The following is a 23,275-nucleotide window of genomic DNA, read 5'->3' as shown; positions in this document are numbered from 1 at the left end:
CTAATCTGAAACTGAACTGAAGTTGGTGAATGGGAAAGAATATCAGCTTTCAGCTGAACCGCATCATAAGAAAAACATCACGACAATTTAGCCGTAAGGACTCTAGATTTGTTTACTTTTCATTTGAAAAAAACAAATCTGTGACGTTAACGATTCTGCGTATTCGACGAAGTTTACAGAAGGGGCAACGATGATAACGTATGTCTCAGTAACTCGTTAAACGATAAGCAGTGGGCAACAAACACAGAGTGAACGCTCTTCCTAAAGAAGAAGAAGAATAGTGGAAAAGCTTTCAGAATGGTGCAATACTTATATATTAATACTAGGTATTTGACATCTAAAGAAACGTTAAAGACTCCAAAACATCCATTAAATGAATGGATGTAATTACAACAAGAGGTAAGATGTTTTAATATTTACAATATTATGCAGGAATAAATATAACTTGATTGCAAAACGTTCGATGAAGTAAGGCTGCAGTTCTCGTATCCGCACTTGATGTCGCACTTTTTGTGGACCGTCGGACTCAAGTTTGCTAAAACTCGGACTGGTGTCGAAGAACTTAACTATTTGACACGATTTGAGTCATTATTAAACTATAATACGCATAACAGTGCTTCGTAAAAGATCAAGTTCATAGTGTAATATTAAACTGATATATCATAAAACAGGCTATTAATATATTTATATATATAAATATATACACATATATATATATATATATGTATATGAATACACACACACATATATATATTTACACACACACATATATACATATATATATACAAATATATATATATATATATATATATATAAATGAAAATCATAATGAGTTGGAAAATCAGGAACAGTGAAAAAACTTTCAGCCTCCACCGGGATTCGAACCACGGGCCTTCCGCTCTGTACGCGGACACCCTAACCACTAGGCTATGGACGCTGATTGTATGTCCAGAGGTTCGAAACCGGTAAGGAAGGTCGTAATTCCACTGTAGGCGTTTGTCACCTGTATCGAACAATACTAGTTCTGTTTTTGGTGACATATTTTGCCTTACTCTAGAGATCAAACATGATGCTAACCAACTCGAAATCATTTGTGATTCCTTAATATATATATTCATAATATATATATGTATTCCTTATATATATTCCTTATATATATTCCTTATATATATTCCTTATATATATATATTCCTTATATATATATATATTCCTTATATATATATATGTATATATATATATATATATATATATATATATATATATATATGTAATATAAAAGATAAACAAGCGAATATTTTTAACAACGACATACTGCTATATTTCGGAGTGGTCACCACTCCATCGTCAGGCAAAAGTACAAGATCAATTAAATACAAGGGGTAATATACATCCAAGGACGCCAATAGTGATAAGCATGAGTGATTTTTAAACTAGGAAGAAACTTAGAAACTTTTAAACTTAGAACAACCAGCAAATTTTTTTAGTGAATATTTTTAACTTAGGGATGAATAGAACAACCAGCAATAAAAAGTAAATAGGGATTAGAATAGCTCCAACCCGTAGCTCGCTACATTTCTATTTAGGTCAGCATTTAAGTCTTTTATTAGGAGACTCTCTTTAATCTTCCTCCTGAACCACTGGGGTTCATTACCAATAGTGGCACAATGGTCAACAAAAGTACTACTTTTGTATGCTATATGAATATGTTCTATCGGCGCTTACGTCTCCGTGATTTTTTTGCCGACGAAAATGGCAATAACACCACGCAACAAACCAACGACTTGCATTCCAATTTTTAGCCAAAAAGCTCGTGGAATCCGCCCAAGGCCCATTGTGTGCCTCTTGAATAATTTATTTCGGCAATTGAAGATGATGTTAATACACAGACCTCTGCCCCAGACTTCCGCGACAATCTCAACAAAACTGAGAGACAGGCTATCCATGAACTCCGGAAGCGCGATGACATTTTCATCAAGCCAGCCGACAAGGGTTCTGCAATTGTCGCTATATGGGCAAACAATTCTACAGAGAGGAAGCCAACAGACTACTCGGCAACCCTCAACACTACAAACTCCTAGATTCTGATCCTACTCAAGAAATCACACAAAACGTGAAAAGAGTCGTCCAAAAGATAGTCTCTAACGGTTCCATTGACCGCAAGTTAGGCCAAAACCTCCTTGAAAACGACCCAAAACCTGGTCGCTTTTATTTTTTGCCTAAAATTCACAGAGAAGGCAATCCCGGGAGGCCCATAATATCGGGTAATGGTACAGCGACTGAAAAAAATTCCAAATTCGTGTATCTTCTCATCCAACCTCTTGTTTCGGCCGTACCGTCCTATGTGCAGGACACTACGGATTTCATCCGGAAAATTGGGGGAATAAAAATTCTTCCCCTATATCTACTCTGTTAGTTACCTTGGATATGTCTTCGTTATACACAAATATCCCTAACGAAGAGGGCATTTCGGCCTGCACAAAAGCATTCAAACCGAAACGTGGCAAAACCCCCACGAAGAAAAAATTGGCCGAAATGATGCAACTTCTCTTGACCAGCAATAATCTGGTATTTGGCAACAAACATTACCTCCAAATTCATGGCACCGCAATGGGTACCAAAATGGTACCGTCTTTTGCCAACATCTTTATGGGAAACCTCGAGAAAGAATTTCTATCTCGACAAAACTTGAAACCACACACGTGGTTACGTTTCATTGACGATATCTTTATGATATGGACCCATGGTGAGGCAAATCTAAAACTCTTCATTGATGACATAAACTCGTTTCATCACACTATCAAATTCACTGCTGATTTTTCTGGACATGGCGTTCACTTCCTGGACACCACTGTGACCCTACAAAATGGTTCACTCAAAACAGACTTGTTCAATAAACCCACTAACAAGCACAACTACCTCTTACCAAGCAGTTGCCATCCACGTCACTGTACCAGAAATATTCCGTACAGTCAAGCGTTGCGCATTGGACGAATTTGCTCCTCTGAAGTCGATTTTGATTCACGCACTAAAGAACTGTCACGACAACTCCTAAACATACAGTATTTTCGGGGTACTATTGAAAATGCCATCAAAAAGGCTAAAAGCAAACCCCGTACCGAAACATTGACGTACAAAACTCGTCAAACCAGTTCCAAAAGAGTACCATAGGTTACTGAATTCCACACTGGTCTCCCACCACTGGCTAATATCATTCAGAAGAATTTTCATCTACTTCAAGGCACCGAGCGCCTGAAATCGGTTTTCCCAGAATTACCTGTTATCGCTTTTAAAAGACCCAGCAACCTACGGGATATCTTAGTTCGGGCATCCTTTCGGGATGACACCTCATTAGGGGAAAGCAAAACAGAAACTACAGGATCATCGCCCTGTACACAAAATTGCAAAACGTGCTTACTTGTCGATTCGACCGGGCCTTTCAGAGCAACTAAACCAAACGCACGTTCCAAATTCGGCACAAAATTAACTGCCTATCCAAAAATGTCATTTACCTCATCTACTGCAATGTTTGTAACTTACAATACATTGGAGAGTCAATAAACACTCTTAGAATGAGAATGACACAACATAGATCGGCGATCAAAACAAAAAAGATCAACCAACCTGTTGCAAATCACTTCAATCTCCAAAATCATTCAATTGTGAATTTGCGTGTTATTGCCATTCACCAAAACGATTCTTGGACAGATAAATCTAGGAAAGGAAAAGAAAATTTCTGGGAAATAAACCTAAAGACCACGGCACCATTCGGTTTAAACATCAGAAACGATTTGCCGTCTCAGATAAACCAAAACAATTCCTTTGCAATTACAACGGAATCGGATTAAAATAATCCGACGCGGATTAAAATAATTCGAATTTCTAAAACTTCTTCTTCTCTATAAAATAGTTTCAATTCCTGCTACTCCTTGTCACTTTCGGTGATCATGCACTGAAGAAGAGCTAGTTTTGCTCATAAGCTCTACAAAAACCAAACATTGGCTGTTTTACTTCCATTCACTTACCTAATTTAATTATTGTATCTCACTCGATATCCAGCCTTTCTCTAAATGCAGCATAGTTTTTTAACAGTTTTTCCGTTATTCCTATATATATATATTCCTATATATATATATTCTTATATATATATATTCCTATATATATATATATTCCTATATATATATTCCTATATATATATATATTCCTATATATATATATATATATTTAAATATATGCTACCCAATCTACCTTCTAAGTCAAGGTTTCCCTAGCTTCATCCCCCCACGAATCCCATGTGGTTGTCACTCAACAACAATTTTCTTGCTTGAATTTATGCTAACTTTGCTTTATGTCGGGCAATATGGAGGTCATCTAGAATTTTCGAAATAATAATAATAACTTTGGCCAACCTTTCAGTTACTTTCTCAGCTCTTTATCTTCATGACGTACTGTCATGCGGCCTGTGTTTGGTTCATAATTCAGTTATTTATCACATGCACGGTACGGTACTACTATTGCAACGTATGCGTATGGAACGAGAAAAGAGTTTGTCGATAGATACAACGTTTGTATATTACTAAATTATATGATATATCAGATTTTAGTTCAACAAAAATTACTCTAGTTTGGACTTTCAGAAACGTATCACGAACCCCCTGGGATGGACTCACCCACCCCCTGTGGGTTCATGCACCCCAGTTAGGGAACCACTGTTCTAAGGTAACAGCAAATAAGAATAAGAAACAAAGAAGAAAAACATTTTTTTTTAAAGAAATTTTAATAAGGCACTTTATGATGCCGATCAATATTTCATTATCCGTTAGCATATCATAATATGCAGTTTATTAACGGAAGCGCACATAATTAGAAATGTGGTAACCAGTTCTTTACTAACGGACATTCAACTTTTGTTTTCGTTTATAAAGTAGGCAGAAAAAGACACCAACGTTAACTTAATTATAAATAGAAATCGTACATCATAAAATACAGTGCCTTTGTTAAAGCAAAGTAGAATCAAGTCAAGTCAAGGAGGGAAAAGGTCAAGTGGACATTGACGTGCAAGTTTACCTGCCATGTTTACTTAAGTGACCAAACCGTTGGATAATTAACAGCCTGCAGATAACGTTATTTATTATATATATATATATATATATATATATATTAAAGTCAACGAGGTCATATTGATAACTATTATATGTACTCAATAAGCCCTTGCGGGTTTCTCCCACATGTGTGGTCGCTTAAACGTCGTAAAATATAACTGCTGATTACTAAAAGAAATCGCACTTACCTTTGATAACCAGTGGCGGAACTAGGGACATTGGACAGGAGGGGAGGGGGTGGGGGTGAGAATGGTCTGTATATATATATATATATATATATATATATATATATATATATATATATATATATATGTGTGTGTGTGTTTCTATGGCACCTGCATGTTTCCATGCAGAAGATGTGTGAAGAGGATAGCCATCTGACACCATACATTGCCATGGCGTGTGGGTGGGAGGGTGAGGTTGAGGTTGAGAGAGGTAATTCAGATGCATCAAATCGAGATAGGGTGTATATTTCAAAGCCAGAACTCAAACTTGAACTCGGGTGCTCTGGTTCGGACTTGTCTCAGATTCGGCCTGCTTTGGATTTGGACTTGTCTCGGTCCCGGTCTCAAACATACTAGACTTGGACTTAAAATCTGGCCCGGATCTGCTGGACTCGACTACAGCCCTACGCGGATAAATGTATTGAATTGTTATTACCGGCCACGGTCAGGCAGGCTGTTCTTTGAAATAGCGGCATGACATAAGAGCAATGTAAATCCTATTTTGTGACGTCATGACAACGCTCATACTATTTAAAGCATTTTGGTTGCTGTGGATGTATTCAAAGTTTAGTTTCTACCAACTTTATATGATCTTTGGTGTATGTAAATATATATATAAATATAAATATATATTTAAACATATGATACCCAATCTACCTTCTAAGGCAGGGTTTCCCTAATTTTATCCCCCACGAGCCCCCTGTGGATGTCAGAGTTGTCCATGAACCCCCAACTTTTCGAGACACGATATGAGTCATTATCATATTATAATACATATAACAGTGCTTCGTGAAAGATCAAGTTCATAGTGTAATATTGAACTGATATATCATAAAACAGGCTAGTGACTGCATGTTGTAACTCAACAACAATTTTCAAGCTTGAATTTAAGCTGACTTTACTTTGTGTCGGGCAAAATGGAGGTCATCTGGAATCTTTATAATAATAATAATAATAATTACTTTGCCAACCTTTCAGTTACCTTTTCAGCTCTTTATCTTCATGACGTATACTGTCATGCGTACACTTCACCAAAGGCATGCGGCCTGTGTCTGATTCATAATTTCGTTATTGATCACATGCACGGTACAGTACTACTATGGCAACATATGCGTATGGAACACGAAAATAGTTAGTCGATAGGTACGACTTTGTACAATACTTAATTATATGATTATATCAGATTTTAGTTCAAAAAAGAGTACTCTAGTTTTGAATTTCAGAAACGTCTCACGAACCCGCTGGGATACACTCACGCACCCCTGTGGGTTCATGCACCCCAGTTAGGGACCCCTGTTCTAAGGTTTCAGCAAATAAGAATAAGAAACGAAGAAGAACAACAGTTTTTTAAAAAGAAATTTAATAAGGCACTTTATGATGCCGATCAATATTTCATTATCCGTTAGCGTATCATAATATGCAGTTTATTAACGGAAGCGCACATAATTAGAAATGTGTTAACCAGTTCTTAACGGACATTCAACTTTCGTTTCTGTATAAAAAGTAGGCAGAAAAAGACACCAACGTTAACGCAATTATAATGGAGAAATCGTATATCATAAAATAGATTGCCGTTGTTAAAGCAAAGTACAGTCAAGTGAAGGGAAGGTCAAGTGGACATTGACTATGCAGTTTGACCTGCCATGTTTACTTAAGTGATAACACCGTTGGATAATTACCAGCTAGCAGATAACGTAAGTTATAATATATATAAAGTAAAGTAAACGAGGTCATTTTGATAACTGTTATCGGCTAATTAAAAAGATCATATAAGATACGGCTTTCATGGTCAACAAACTATCATGCTGTTAACTTCATTTTAAGGATTTTCGATTCGTTGAAAAAAAGGGACCAGTGAGAGAATGTCATGATCGTAAGAATAAATGTGGTTGCTGAACAAATCATTAGTTGTAGAATTGAAGATGGTCGCAGTCTTAAGAAATATTGAGATCATAAAAGTGGCAATAGTTCTGCATCATCTGCGTGTTGAGGAACATGCTAGTAACGCGAAATAAACTAGAATGCCTCAATAAATATTTTCTCAATATTTGTTAAAACAATCGCATCAAAAGACCGGTGCTGTGGCCGAGTGTTATGCGATGGCATTTGAAGCAATGCGGATTTTCGATCGGGAGGTTCCGGGTTCGATACCCGGCTGGGTAATAGAAATGTGGGTTTTTGCATCAAAGAGCAATCTACGGTTTTCCTTCTGAAATGACTTCCTTAATTGGAAAGATTCCAAATTTGAGTAATAATGTTGAATTGAGAGCCACCCGACGTGTGACTTGTACTCAATAAGCCCTTGCGGGCTTCTCCCACATGTGTGGTCGCTTAAGCGTCGTAAAATATAACTGCTGATTACTAAAATAAATCGCACTTACCTTCGATAACCAGTGGCGGAACTAGGGATATTGGAAGGGGGGGGGGGGCGAGAATGGTCTGTAGGAGCGCTTTCGACACTATCTAAGCGGAGCGCCACCACAGGGTAGCGCGGAGCGTACAGAATATTTGGGAAAAAAGATACTCCCTACATCGCAGGAAATGACCCTTTCAGGGCCTTGCTAATTTGCAGATAGACGAAAAATAAATAGCTGTTAGAGCATTTTGTCAAAAAGTTACACTCACAAAATGTGACAAATGTCAATAGGTAATTGAAACGCAATAAAAAAAGTCAATAATGGCGAATAAGAAACAAGTGGTAAAAAGCTGAAAGGGCGCCAGCAGTCCATTTGAGTCCGTCAGGGAGGGGGGGGGGGGCATCCGCCCTGACTGTATGGACGCTCCGCCACTGTTGATAACCAGTTTTAGTTTATACTACGATTGCCGTTTATGCTATTTGATTCTATTTGTACTAATGCATCAACGATTCCCTATTTTCCTTTTGCTTTCCAAAGCAGATCTTAATCACTGTTATAGAATAATGAATCGCAAGAGAAAAAGTAATTCAAAGCGTTTTGCTCTCCTGGGGAAAGGCAGACAAATAATGCAGTCTTTATAGTTGTGTGCGACTTTGTGTGTATTCTCACAAAGTGATTTACTTACATTTACAACTGTTCTGATTCCTTTAAAGATGGGTAATGTAAAGGCAAAGGAAAGGACAGCGGCATCTATAGAACATAGGTCAAATGATGGAGACAAAGAAGACATAGAAACAACCATTGCAATAGACACAACATCTCAGTTGCATCCCACAGGGAGTGGTACTAGCACAGGTACGCAGTCACTAAGGCAAACGAACCCTTCTAAAGATTCACAGACTAAGCCAGAGAGGGGAAGCCGTGTGCAGTCAGCGGAAGTCAAGGATGTCGCCGCCCAAGTACAAAGTATTAATATCAAGAAATCCTCTGCAGTTTCGCAAGCACAGAATGCAGCAGATCTGGAACGTTCAGCAGTTGCTCTGGATACTACAGAAGAAAGTGTGTCATCTCAATATGATAAAACGCCTGCCCCTACCACATTGCTTGACGGTTAGTATTATGAAGTTCAATCCTAAAACATAGAGCGTCTTAAGAACATGTTTTTGAAATAATCTTCAGTTTAATAGAAAACGTTTCCACTTCATTATAACACTATGCTATCACCTTCTTAGTTCAGACCTATTTCTTATTTTGTATTTATTTTGTATATGATTGTTTTATATCCATTCGCCATATTCTAATTGTAGTAAATTATTGTAATGTTATATGAGACCATGCTTTGTGCCTGTCCTACACCAAGTAGCTTCGCAACTTTGATTGGTCAGAAAAGGTGTTTCAAATGTTTGTTTAAAAGCTTATTTATCAAACTAAACCGTGTTAATGTTGATAAAGCATACTGTATTCTATACTGATTTAGATGGATTTTAATGGCTTAGGTGAAACTTGAAAAGTCTCCATAAATGTTAAAGTCTCATTTGAGCGACCGCTGCTGTCGGCATTTTGTTTCTGGCAATAATACTCTGTAGGATCATTGAACCCAAAGTGTCAAGTATCTCTTGATGGTCACAAACTGCTTCTGATCCCTCCACACACTGCACACATCTCTGCAAACATAAGTCTCAAACTCTCAAGGCGATACTTCTTCACACGAAGGACCAAGGAAGTAAACCGAAGCTGATCTACTAGCTGTTAAACTTTTATTCAAGACCTTTTCACACCTTTTACGAAGGAAAATAAATTAACATAAGGCAAAACGCTGTATCTAGAGACATATCACTTCTAGTATTAAATTTTTAGGTAATATTTTTGTTAAAAAACATCATGAGAAATAAGTATATATCAGTTAGTTGTGAATTAGGACGTAGTGATTGAGGGATATCGATAATATCGAAGAGCTAATAACACCACAATTCTTTCTTTAATACTGGATTTCTTTAATACTAAGTAACATTTTTTTTTCTCACATAGAAAAGAAAAATGTTATTGTGAATGGCTTGAAGAAGCACTACAGAGAACAGTACGAGAACGTTCGACCAATTCCTTATTTCCAAGACAGAAATTACAGTGTAGTTGACATATTTGTTGAGAGCGGCATGCAGATATTGGTTAACCAACCTGGCTTAGCTGGAAGTAGTATGTGGAACCGTTTGTCATCCTACAAAAACATCTTTGATGATCCCAGAATGAGATCGACAAGGCGTATACTTGAAGGGGAACCTGGTTACGGAAAGTCAACCCTGACATTGAAGTTAGCGTATGATTGGTGTAACGATGTTCCTGATTCTCCTCTCTTTGGCGTAGAGATTCTTATCATCCTCCGAATGAGACAGCTGAATAATGTATCGTCAATTTACAGAGCAATCAAATTATATCTGCTCAGAAATGAAGAAAGAGTAAAACAAAGTGACATTCGCAAGGTTCTTGAAAGCTGCAAAGCGGTAGCCATTCTCCTAGATGGCTATGATGAGTATCCAGTAGGAGACAATGATGGTGAAAGCGACGTGAGGCGCATCATTATGTCCAAGATGCTTCAGGAGTGTGACGTTACCCTGACAACAAGGTATCTACCCGACGAATATGACAAAGAAATAACAAGACTCTTGAAATTGACTGGTTTTGATGAGACGGCGCGCGATCAATACATCCGACTAGCCATTACAGGTGACGAAAAGGCAATCGAGAAGATCAAGATAGGTCTAAGAGACAATCCAATCCTTGATGCTCTTTGCCAAGTGCCTCTCTTTTTCGTTATGTTCGCTCATATGACACACGAAAGAGATGACTTTCAAAAATTTAAATGTGTTACTGAGTTCTTCAAATATGTCGTGATCTGTTTCCACAAACATGCTCGGAATAAAACAACCGATTACAATGCCGAAAGATACAACCCTTACTATGAAGCTGATCATGGTAAATTGAATAAATTAGCGTTTGAGGGTCTCTGTACAAAGAAACAACATATTGCCTGGAGTAAAGAATATCTCCGCCAAGTGCTCGGGAATGAATTTTATGATCACTACATTTTTGTCGGCATTTTAGTGGGGGAAGAAGTTTTAGATATTGATGGGGAAGATACAATCGCTGAAGAGGACACTAGGGTCAGAATTGAAGTGAGATTTTATCACAAACTAGTCTGTGAATGGTATGCTTCGTTCAGAGTTACCGAAATTGCGGTTACGCAAAGTGAAACCGAGCTTAAAACTATCCTTGACAAATTGGATCCCTTTGATCTGCAATACCTTTATCGGTTCGCCTGTGGTTTGAACCAACTAGCTGGCAGTAAGATCATCAAATATTTGATGAACAGGAAAGATGGTGAAAAGTTTGCTATCCTTTGCATCCTGGAACAAAAAGGGACTGTGGAATCCATCGAAGACACTGTATCAGCGTTATGTTCCAAGCGTATGCAAATTCATGAAAACGAGAGCAAACTCTTGCAAAGGTCTACCATACAACTTCTTGAGATTGCATGTAGTCATGGGGTGAGAAAATCGTTACTTTCCTGAATGTTCTGATTTCTTAAGTTGTTTCGATATTTTTCATTAAAGGTGACATATTCAGTAATCCCGATGATGGTGAACCATGTCTAGTCGCAATGACTATCGGGAAATTGGGAAGTCGTAGACTGGTTATTGGTTCTCAAAGGCGGAGATCTGTAATGTGTAACAACATTGTCATATTAACATATCGATTGTGCTATATTGACAAAACTTACAATAGTTTCGCAAGCCGTACGCACTTTCAGCTAGAAGCGTTATATGTAGTGGGCAATATACTGATTTTTGTATATTCCTTATTCAAATTCGACCATACGGTAGAAGAACAATCTAAGTAAGTTTATCGATATGAATGACATAGTCAGTCTCCAACGTTTCACTAAACAGGAATGAAAATAGAAGTAAACCCCTTTACAGGATTATAGATTCCCTGTGTCCCTTTCTTCACAAAACGGAATGAAGTAGTAACTTGATAAAACGTTGGTACTTTGTATATGTTTACATCATCGTATTCTAAAGAAGAAATAACTATGGCTGTGCGGTTAATAAACGATGATTAAGGTTTCCACTTTGGGTCTTCTACATTTAGATTCTCATCTCCAATTTGTATCTAAATTGGTCTTTGAGAGAGGTTGTTCGTGGTGTTGTGAACCTGACATCTGGTCTTTGCATACAAGCACTCACAACACTCGAGAAGATATCGATATCCGCCAAAGAACTGAGCGAGAATGACGTTGCTGAGCTGCTGCGTTATGGACAGCAAGCGGAATCATTCAAAGAGCTTTGGTAAGTTTATAAACAACATGAAATACGACAACAACTTCATAGGTATCATAGTCTCTTCTATCATTTCTACATTACAAATATCAGTTGATAAATATTGCCTCCAGCTTCTTGCCATGACCTATATAGCCAAAAACGATAAAAGCTCTCATCGTTTGTTGTAACAGCAAGAAGTAACATCCAAATTCGTCAAAAATAGTTGTTACCAGTTACCAGGAAAATATACGCTTTCAATATTTTCTTCTTATAATGTAGCACTTCCAAGGATATTATGGGAACACAATTAAATTCTTTGAAGCAAATTTACATAGTACCCAATAAAGCACATTGTTCTACTGTTAACTATGATCATTCAAAATTGGCGCGTTGTTCGTTCCTGCAGATTAACAACAACTTTTCGCCAGATTTCCATACAACATTACAGAACATGACCATTTAATGTTTGCATTACTTTATCTTGAAATAACTCAATCAGTTTTTGTAGCAGAGTTCGTACGTGACCAGTTTTCAATTGCTTTCGTAGGTTCCTCAACTGTCAACTACCTGAATCCTTTTCTCCTGAGATTATTCCAAATGATTCAAAAGAGAGGAACATTAAAGGTAAACATTATATAAACATTACAAATAATTTCAAAGTCACTGTTTTAATATCAGGAGTATCAAGTTATGAAGAATAAGAAGTTGACAATAAAAGTTGATAATAATTTTTGTATTGTTTATAAATCTGCTCATTTACTGACACAACAGTACAACTTGCAGTATCTGGAAGCTGTGGATATCAGAATCGAAAGGGCTATGGTGCAGAGGATTGGTTTTTAGCGTGACATTGCATGACAGAAGAAGTTACGGGATACTTGCAAAGATGTAAAATCAAACTATCAAAATTCATTGACATTGTTAACAGTGATGGGCATGCATAGAGCCACTGCCTTAATGTATTAAGATTGTTGCATTGAAAAAGTGATATAAGAATTGGTTATTTATTTGTGTCGCCATGGTACGAAATTTACAGCCATTGTGTTGAGTTGGTTCGAAGCAAGCGTTGAAAGTCTAGATAAGTATATTACTGTTGGAAAATTATTTAGGATGAATGAATTGTATTTTCGGTCTACCGTATATTGACTTGCGACTCATATTGCGTGCCACATGTAATAATCAGGTGCGTATCCAGGGGGGGGGGCGTTGGGGGCGCGCGCCCCCCGGGTAAGGAAAAGAGGAGAGAAAAAAAAGAGAAGAAGAAAGGGAAAAAAGAGGGGAAAAAAGAAAAGGAGGAGAGAAAGGAAGGGAAAAGAAAAAGAAAAAAAGAGAGAAAAAGGAGAAAAGGAGGGAGTAAAAGAGAGCCAAGACCTCGGGAAGAGAAAGAGGAACAGTCATAGTTAAAGCGCTGATCCTTATTATATACACAGGGTAGCCAGTGACAGATCAAGGATTACGGAGGGGGTGTGCGCCTCACCCTACCCCTTACACCGACAACTGCATTTTTGACGTTTCCATTTTTCCTCTCTCACTAATGTATCTATATAAATACTATATATGGTCTATCATAACGGGTGTGTGTGTATGGACGCCTTAAACAATTGTATAAATTGTAGTACAATTGTGCTATATGGAACCAACTGTGGCTGGTCTTGAACTCGACCGCGTCGTCGGGGAACATGACGCATTTCGGGAAGGGGCGACCGCCCCCCCCCCGTGCAAATTTTCTTTATGACATCGCTAGTAATTTCAAAATAGACAATGCTTAGATGCAACTTACAAGGCCTGGGAAGTGTCATTTCCAGCGATCTGGGAGGCATTTTCGGCCAAAATTTTTCTTGTACGCTTCGCGCCAACTCATGGTGGCGCTTCGCTTAGATAGTTTGCCTACAGGCTTCGCCCCTCCCTTGGCAATTACTCGCTACACGCCTGTTCGAATTTGTAAAGCAAAGAGCAGATATAAGATCATATCAGTGAGCATTGAAATGCATGTTCCACGATGAACAGCCTCAAAAAACTGTTTATGTGTGTAGTCAAAGGCGTAGGAGCCAAATTGGATTTGGGGCTGTAACGACTTGCCCGAAAAAAAGCCAAAATTTTTCGCGCGCTTCGCGCGCGTTCAACATATCGATGCCAATATCAGCCCCCGCCTCCTACGGGACCTACGCCTATGTGTGTAGTGTTCGCTTTCGATATACCTGATATCGGAAATATCTCCTATTTTTCATTTCCGAAACCAAGTTTTATAATAGCCATTATAAGAGGTTTCAATATTTCTACACCAAGAAATTAACTGTGTCGGAATTTTCCAAAATTTCCTCACCAACATTCTTCATCATACTTTCTTCTACTCGTGCAATTTTGACCTGTCTATTAGGGGTTCAAGGAGGTTTTTCTATATTGCTTGTCCATAGATTGAATTTTGTGCAACATTATGGGTATGTTTTCAAGTGATTTTTATTCACGAGAAATGGGAATTTTCAAATTCTCAACAAATAATCGGCTTAAAACATTGAAAAGTCGGGCTTTCGGATATTGTGGGCCGTGACGTAGAATCGCCTACAAAAGCAATGATCCATAGGACATGCAATCAGGTCGAACATGATGTGTGACTGGTGACAATCTGCAAAAAGGTTATGGATGGAAAAAAACTTTTGGGATATACTTGGTTCTCAGGCAAAAGTCTACATCTGGTTGCTCATTTTCAAGCCCGAGAAGTGCCATTTCCGGTGATCTGGGGGTATCAAAACCAAAAATTTTCTTGTACGCTCCGCGCCAACCGATGGTGGCGCTCCGCTTAGATGGTAATTCGCGCCCCCCGGGTTAGAAAATCCTGGATACGCGCCTGATAATATTACCATGTTGCTCGAATTAAAGTCTATACATTTCACATTTCTCTTGCAGTCGTATGGCCAAGTTACGGCCGTCATCTCAATCTCCAGTCGGGCAAATGGCAGAAGGTATACTTGTGTGTTTCTGTGTACTAAGTAATTAAAGACAAAATTGGGAGTTTATAGTGCCAACAGGTTAGGACACTATTAACCTAACCTTGTCAGTGTTGTAAGAAGGGAGTTGACACATACGGTACGTACCATCTTGACCTTCCATTGGTTGATTTGACCGTGTAAATGCTATTAGTCAAAGAAGTACTTCTCCTTGTCAGTCATGTGTTGCTTTAGATATGCGCTCTCTTTTCTGTTTTAGGCTGACGACAAGGAAACTGTTGCCGAGATGTGTGCGGATGTAGTCGTCATCAGTAATAACAACGATAAGTTACTACAGGAGTCTGCCATAGAGTTGCTGGAGAAGGCATCTAGTCGTGACGTAAGTCAGTCAGCAACTAAAGCGGTCATATCCATAGAAAGTATAATGCGTTACAGTATAAATCGAGGCAAAACATTGTATTGGCATGGAACCTTCACAGATAGGCCTATAATGAAAATGTCAAGTGGTACTTTCCTCCGATGGCAAGCTTGCGCAGCTAATAGTACATTTGAAATCAGTGTTTGCTGGTGACGAGGTATGCAACTCCGTGGATTGCCACTAATGTTATTCTTGTGGGCTCTCGGCCAGACATGGAAAACATTTACTGTAGTATTCAAAGATTTTCCTGTCATGCAACACCTACGCTAGCCTATTTTAATGACCCTTGGTACACTTAAAGCCATGTGGTGGTATACTCTGGTTTCGATGTAAGCATCCTATGCTCTATATTCTCTAGAAGATCAGATCGTCTAAAGGTGAAATTTGAATCAATTATAGCAAATATCAGGAACAACTATGTCTCATTGAAAACATGCTCATCTATAAATCTTCTTTTATTGTAGATTCGTATTTCTAGAGTTTATTTTCACGAATCGTTTAGCAGCCTTACCGAGGATACCATGCACCTTCGTTCCGGACTTTCTCTACCGATCCTTAAGTCATTAGAGACAATAGGAATAGAGACAGAGAAGGGGAGAGAAATCGATCACTTAGAAATGGTTGGCATTTTAAACTATGGATTGCAGTCTCAAAGATTTAAAAAGCTGCGGTAAGCATATCAATATATCGTTTAACTTGCTTTTGTTATAAACACTACACTACAGAATTGTGTATTAGCAGCATACCTGTTATAAATACATTTTCACTAACAAAACATTCCGTCCATTCGAACAGTAGCTCAATTTGGCTATACCGGTGCATTACTCAGGAGTATTTTTCTCACAAAACATTACAAAGCAACGTCACTGGTTTTATGAATATCCGTTATGCTAGCCTTACTACGTTGTTTTGTTTATAATCGACTATGACTTGACCCTGCTAAGACCAACTGTTGGTATGTAAATGACATCAAACATCTCTTGAAGCCAACACAGATACATTCCGTGTCCATACATTTAAGTCGAGACTTTTCCTTGTAAATTAACGTTTTCTTACAAGCCAAAGCAAAGAGATGACAAGTGACGTAAGCCATGCATAATTCACTTGTCTATTGCGTGTTTAGGCACTCGATTCTAATTACTTCCATAGTAATGATTGAGAAATGTTCTGCTACCGTGTACTAGTAGCGGCTAGTTTGATGGAAATATAAACATTGAATGAATTAAAAGATTTGTGATCTTTGTAGAACATGCGCGCGTCAACTGAACGAGATGAAAAGGAGTGTTAAATCACGTGGCTGCGACATTGCAATATGATAGTGTGTAACTGTCTTGAAGTGTTATGTAAGATGCAACAAAGTTGCAAGATGTAAAATCGGGGATTCTTGTCTCTATAGCGCGAACTGATGGAAGAATTGAATGACACTGCAACGTTCATTCAAAACGGAATTTAGATATTTCATATTTAATTTAAACTTTTTACTAATGAGAAGTTTCTTCTCGTTCTTATTCAGATTCTTTTTCTGCATGCTGCCTTTTGCTGTGCTGGATGATAAAGCTCTTACTAGTGTGAAGTGGAAGAAAGTGACAGGTACTAGAGAGATTATTAAATAAGCTGGAAAAACGAAGCGAGATTAAACTCTGTATAGATAAGGAGAAAAACTCAATCTGTTGTTATAATTTGTAAAATGCAATGTTTTGAGGCCTTGTTACCACTTAAACTGTTTTGTTATCATGACCTTGATTATGTTCAGTTAAAATTCGTTTGGGATGTCCTTGGGCAACCATTCCTCTAGTTGGAAGCTTTTAATTGTTTACTTGTCATGAATCGTTGAAATGTGATGTAACGTAGACGTTATTCTTCTTTTAATACTTGACGTTATCTTTGAATAACCAATAATATTTACTATATGGTAGAACAGAGGTGCGCATTGATTATACATTTTAATAGTAAGCTAGCTGGGCCATAAACGTAATGTAAGGTATCGAAACAACAAATCACTCACGTTTGACCATCAATTGATATTATAAAGCACACACTGCAGATATTCTAATTAATTAGAAAAGTTGACGACGATTCCTAACAGATAGAGTCTACTGGGATTTCGGAACAGATTCCCGTGACTTCCCAAATCTAAACTATAACATCACTCTTTTCAACTATAGTATTGTGGCTTCCCAATGGATGGCAGGAACGTGGATATAAGCTCAATCTACAATCAGGCCATTGGCAGGTGAGTCTAAAAGATGTTTTTGGCTCCTTGATTATTAAGTTATAATCTGTAACAGCCACGAAATTGGTTGATAGCTTCAACTTGGCTCAGCTTCATGTTATTTTCTCCCTCTCTGCAAATGTCATGATTAATTCAGTCAAGATAATAAAGCATCATTAAGTCATTTCCTGCGTACATTTCTGCAATACTTAATTGTACCATGTTATTTAACGATAAAATGTAGCTCCCCCCATTAAAAATTGCGTAAAGTGGTCAGAATAAAGGAATACGTGTACAAGCATTCAACTAAACAACGTACACAATAATATTTACAGTGAATATAAAAAGAATCGCAAACGTACCGTGCACTATCCAAACATACGCACTCATAGCTATACCATACTACGTAAATGCTCTGCGTTAACATGACCTATTCCAGCCAGTTTGTACCTATACGCAGTGCATGAGCCCCTAAACGCAGCAAGAATGACATCTGCGTTATCACTCGCAGTTTGCCACGCACCACGTATGATGATCTATGTCGCTTTAGCAAGACCTCGTAGCTGGCATATTTGCCTATCATTGCGTTCCACTACAGATACTGACAAGCCAGTAACAGCGGACCAGTAACTGTATAAACCCCATTACCTAAAATTTGACAATTATCCCAGGACACGTTGCTACCCTTACACCCCGTATGACCCTGCTCAAAGGACTACTAACCAACCATAACGTATCAATACACTGGTTAATATAGCAGTTTCTTGTCAGGGGCACCCTGGTAAAATAATACCCCAGCTGTTCCTTGGCTTCCCGCTTATACGAGTAACCTCGTTGTCCACGAGCCGTAAGCTACCCAACTAGGCCGGGCATAAAATTACCGAGCGTTAACGTAAAACTAACTATTCTAGTTTGAAACGGGCGAGAAATGATTGGGTTGTTTTCTCGTTACACTATTGATCTGTCATTTCCTTTACAGAACAGAGACAGCGACGAAGAACTATCGGACAAAGGTTACCAGGAAGAGGTAAAATGAATATACACATCAAGAAATATAAAGGGATCAAAAGTCGTTGTAATTAGTTACGCTATTCATTAAAATGTCAATAAAATATCGTTAATGGCATCTCCATTCTTATCTTATCCTTACTCAGAGTTGCTTCAAAAGAAATATATATTTATTGGTTTAATTAACATCTCCTTGAGCTACGTTTTGGATTATTGAATTTAGTACTTCTTAGTACATCCTTGAATGTAAGTTGGTAAATAGCAAGGTAAATATCATTCAACTGACAGCGATTGGGTACACGATTACTCCCTTCTGTAAATAAATCTTTTTTTCTCTCTGTGATCTCAATTAAAAATATATATAATTCCGAGTTAAACGTTGTAGATAATAAATTAAAGCACTATAGGGAATGTAAATATTGACAAACCTGTGACTTGAAAATAACGTGACTAGGTAATGTATGATAGAAAAGACGATACGCGCGTTAGAATACTTGTCCACTATTCAAATTAAGTAAATCACGTAAAGACGAGAAAGCTAACCAAGGAACATTCGTCTAGTTTAGGCCAGCATATACTTTCACAGAAATTTTTGTAGGCATTGAGAAGATAAACTCACTAGTAAATTAATAATTTCTCACTCATTTTACAGCTAACCTTGTTTCGGCAACGTTACAGGTATGTAAACTTAACAACACGTTCGAGTTATCTACATATTTACCTAGACTAAAAGATGGTCACCATGAGTTTTAACATTCTAAGTTATGTCAAAAACATGTTTTCCGGGTAGAAATTGTCACAAATTGGGTCAAAGTATTTTTCAAACTTGTTAATTGTGTGGCTCTAATTCCATTTATTTTACTTAAAAAAAAAAACGATTGCTCAGGCGAATAGCGAAACCGTACTGATTATGCAGGAGTGCAAAATGATACTTATGTTTGCCTTCAATTGGTAAAAAAAAATGTATATTACAAACTGTACTCATTCTAAGAGAAAATCATCTTCTTAAATATAACAATTGGTTCAATTTGATGATGTAAATGTCATATCGTACTATCATATTTTACACATAAAATGTTCTTATCGATAGTTTGACCGAGGCAGAATTAACCCGAGTCAGAATTAATATTTACGCAAACTTAGATATCTCTCAACATGAACTAAGAAATGACTAAGAAATTTTTGTTACGACTATTTTTAGTGCTCACAAGTGAGAGATTGGCAGTCTTAAAACAGAAATTATATCTATCCCAAATTAAGTTAAACCTGTTACATCTCCAAGTTTGAAACTTTGTAGTGCTATAACGCCTAATAAGTCACCGTCCCTGGTGCTATTTTCATGGGAAAGAAGTAGCAAATGATTTGGTTTTAGCTCTCCGTTCAAAACGCGATTAAGTAACTTGACATGAACTACAAACTTCCTCGTGCAGTGATACGATATGAAAAACATGTACTGGCTTGAAATGTATTATGACTAATTCAACATCATTGACTCTCAACAGGAATGAATCCAGACAGTGAACTCGTTGTCGAAACAATTACAGGGCCGCCATTTAACCTGGTTAATCGTCCAATGCTCACCGCCCCTTTGTTGTGTTCGTCCCTCCAACAAAAGGTGCAACCGGCACGTATAGTCGGAAACATCCGAAGAAGAAGTATACAGGGGAGGTCAAAACAAAACAGCCGTTTTAACGGTGTTAAGCTGTAGACCCGAATTAAACATGAAACCTGGATGTTAGCTTTGCTGTCAGTGTTTTCAGTCTGTGATAAGCGTTGCGTTGCAGGAATTCTTGTCAAGACTGTTGCAATCACTCATTTATGGACATGAGGTGTAAAAGGTTAAAAAAAAACATGGGTAGTTAGGATTGAGGTAGACGCGGGGAAAGAAATATTGATAACAGAAGCACAACCACTGATATATATTTGGATGAGGAGTGAATGGTCAACACATGAATTGCTGATGCTCGATAGAGGAAGTGAAGGGGACTATGCTGGTGGTAGAACTTGCTCGCAGGCGATTACGATAATTTCATCATACTTTTGTTCTGTTCAATTCTGCATCATTATTGATAACTCCTTCATCAATCCACACCCCCAGCCCACCCCCTGGTGCTGGTCTGTCCGCCATTACACATTACATATTTTACTTGCTCCTGTTAGAACTGGAAATTTTCTGGAGGCAGATCGTGGAACAGTCTTCCCCCAAAGTTGGCATGCTTGCCAAATGTTAATATTTTTAAACGCAACATGAAAACTTATTTTTTTTGTTTAGATGTCTGATATTTGTTTGTCTATCTGTTTGCCGTCCCATTTTGTCCTTTTGGATGTTTACCATTTTCTACTGCATACTATTGTAAATGTAGTTTGTATTTAGGGCTCCTCTGGAAAGTTGTGCTTTTGCACTGAGAAGGACTACCCTAATTAAAGATGACAATCATAATAATGTTGTTGTTATAATCTAAAGATAGAAGTTTATGTGTATGTAAACGAGATTGTGCGCTTTGAAAGTGACTGTCACCTTTCTAAAGAGTGATCTCTCTTGAAGGTCTCAATGAACAACTCTTAGGAATTAAGGATGCAAATATTTAATCCCCTTTTATACTCTCTTCATTATTTAGTCTCTGACTTTTCTAAAAGAATATACTTTTATGTTTGTTTTTTGATTCTCTGCGATACGTTTTTCCGATATATGTTTTTGAAAGGAACTAGTCGCTATTGTCCTTACAATGGTTAAAACGTTGTTATGGTGTTCAATGTTTATGCCATAATTTCTCATTATGATGATAAACATGAGATTCTGATGTAGATACATTTTATATTGACTAAAGCGCTTTTTGGTGTATACTTAAGTTAGGCCAGATATTACAAATAAATTGTCAACATTCACTCTGCTACGTATAAACTTGTACCCTATTCTTCAACATTTTCAAATTTATTTGGAACCATTTAGTTTTCAAGTAAATAAATTTGTCATCATACTTACTAAAAGAGAGGTTACAATAAATGGATAATGTAACCTATACGATGATTGACTTCTTACATTTCGTGTCATTTATGAATTCAGCGCAATTTGATGTATACTAAAGCTAGCCTATATGTTTAGAGATTAAAATAAAATCCACGAAAATTTCCAAATCTACTTGTACAATTGTTATGTTTTTAAAATTTAAATTTGTCTTCTATCTTTACTAAAAAAGCAAGTTTCAGTGTGATGAAGATAACTCACATAGACATCTTCCCTAAGCAGCTAAAACAAATCTTATTACACATCAGGGGTGTATCATATCTTTAACTTTTCTACACACACGAGGCTGAAGATGTGATCTAGTATAAATATCGAGTGTAAAAATGACATCATCGAGCCACATCAGCTTCAATTATTTATTTGTTTTCTTTATTTATTACGATGCTTATTTTCTTTGACGGAAATGGGTTTTGTCAAATGCTGAATGCCAACTATTGAACCTTTTTAACATGACCAAGTGATTGCATTAGCCAACGCTGTTAACATTCCACCTCAATATTGAAGAAAAACCCCAAAAACTTAACAGCTTCCAATCCTAGCTCCACTATACATCGCAGATTTACAAAATGATAGCTGTTAGACCCCACGATTAAACTACTGTAGGATATCTCCCGAACGGAGCAGCGGACTATTATTAGCTGTTTTGGGTTTTTCCCCCACAAGATGTCATATAAGACCAACATAATGTCTTCCTTTGTGTGCCCTTTGACTGAAGTTACACCGAACCGATCCATTGGAGCCATGCACAGACAATAATTGAAAGGTTTCTTGCTGTTTTGGAACGAATGGTAGTCCGCGGACTTGAAATATACGCAATAAATGATTTCCGATGTGGACCACTTCTGCTGCGTGTGGACGCTAGAGACCCTTAAAGAGCCAGTATCATATTTCAATAGCTAAAAATCTGTGTACAAAATTTGTTAGTGACAGAACTTGCAGCGATATCGTGTTGAGATTATATAGGCTACATAACTTAATTTGATAAGTAGCCTCATTGCATTACCAAGTGATGGTTAAAGGCCCATGGTTGTTGTACGAGTAATGTTTGTCCTCATATTCCTATTTTAAAAGCTGACATATTAAAATGTTGTTGTAGAAAACACAGGACCAGAGGGTATTGGAAATTATTCTTAAATAGATTCCAAGTCGATCCTAAATAGGAACATGGGCGTAATAGTAATGGGATTACAATAAAATACAAACAAACAGCACCACTCTGGCGACCATTATGCTGGTCTGTAACGTCTATATATTCCACATTAGGGAACATTTAGCCCAACTATTACATTAAGCCAGGGACTGGAGCATTGACACCCCATCGACTGTGTCGTGTATTTTGTATATCAGATCAAATTTGAATGCTGTTGACTCTTAGAAAGTCTTCATCACCAGATATAAATATTTTCTTTTGTCTCTGAGAGATGTTAAGGAACAATGGAACATAGTTAATTTTCATTAGAGGTATATATCCACTCCCTTTATCTAAGAAAGGAGGACAACATTAAACAAGTTTACACTTGCCATGGTGGTTAAACTGATGGCTAATATATGTGTTTATGTGAATTTCAAGTATTTAGAAGATTGAAATTATTTAATTTACTTAACCTTCCGTTCGGTAGACGAGTAGTAGCTTGAGCCACCCTCCCCGCCCCCCCCCCCCATTTTGTACTC

The 23,275-nt window shown here is 37.5% G+C and overlaps 1 protein-coding gene across 1 annotated transcript; it reads left to right on the top strand.

The window, feature by feature from the left end:
- The first annotated feature begins 238 nt into the window (after positions 1-238).
- LOC139954927 (uncharacterized) lies at positions 239-21,707 on the top strand. The gene is made up of 13 exons (XM_071954920.1): positions 239-399; positions 8,394-8,790; positions 9,709-11,222; positions 11,827-12,023; positions 12,544-12,620; positions 14,901-14,956; positions 15,201-15,320; positions 15,824-16,029; positions 16,873-16,949; positions 17,525-17,592; positions 18,551-18,598; positions 19,232-19,257; positions 20,082-21,707. The coding sequence occupies exons 2-13, from the start codon at positions 8,394-8,396 to the stop codon at positions 20,098-20,100; spliced, it is 2,805 nt and encodes a 934-aa protein (XP_071811021.1). The 5' UTR covers positions 239-399; the 3' UTR covers positions 20,101-21,707.
- Positions 21,708-23,275: the final 1,568 nt, after the last annotated feature.

The sequence above is a fragment of the Apostichopus japonicus genome, chromosome 17 (genome assembly GCF_037975245.1).
Source record: "Apostichopus japonicus isolate 1M-3 chromosome 17, ASM3797524v1, whole genome shotgun sequence".
Classification (NCBI taxonomy): Eukaryota; Metazoa; Echinodermata; class Holothuroidea; order Aspidochirotida; family Stichopodidae; genus Apostichopus; species Apostichopus japonicus.
Note: the sequence above shows the minus strand (reverse complement) of the source record. Positions and strands in the feature narration are given on the sequence as shown.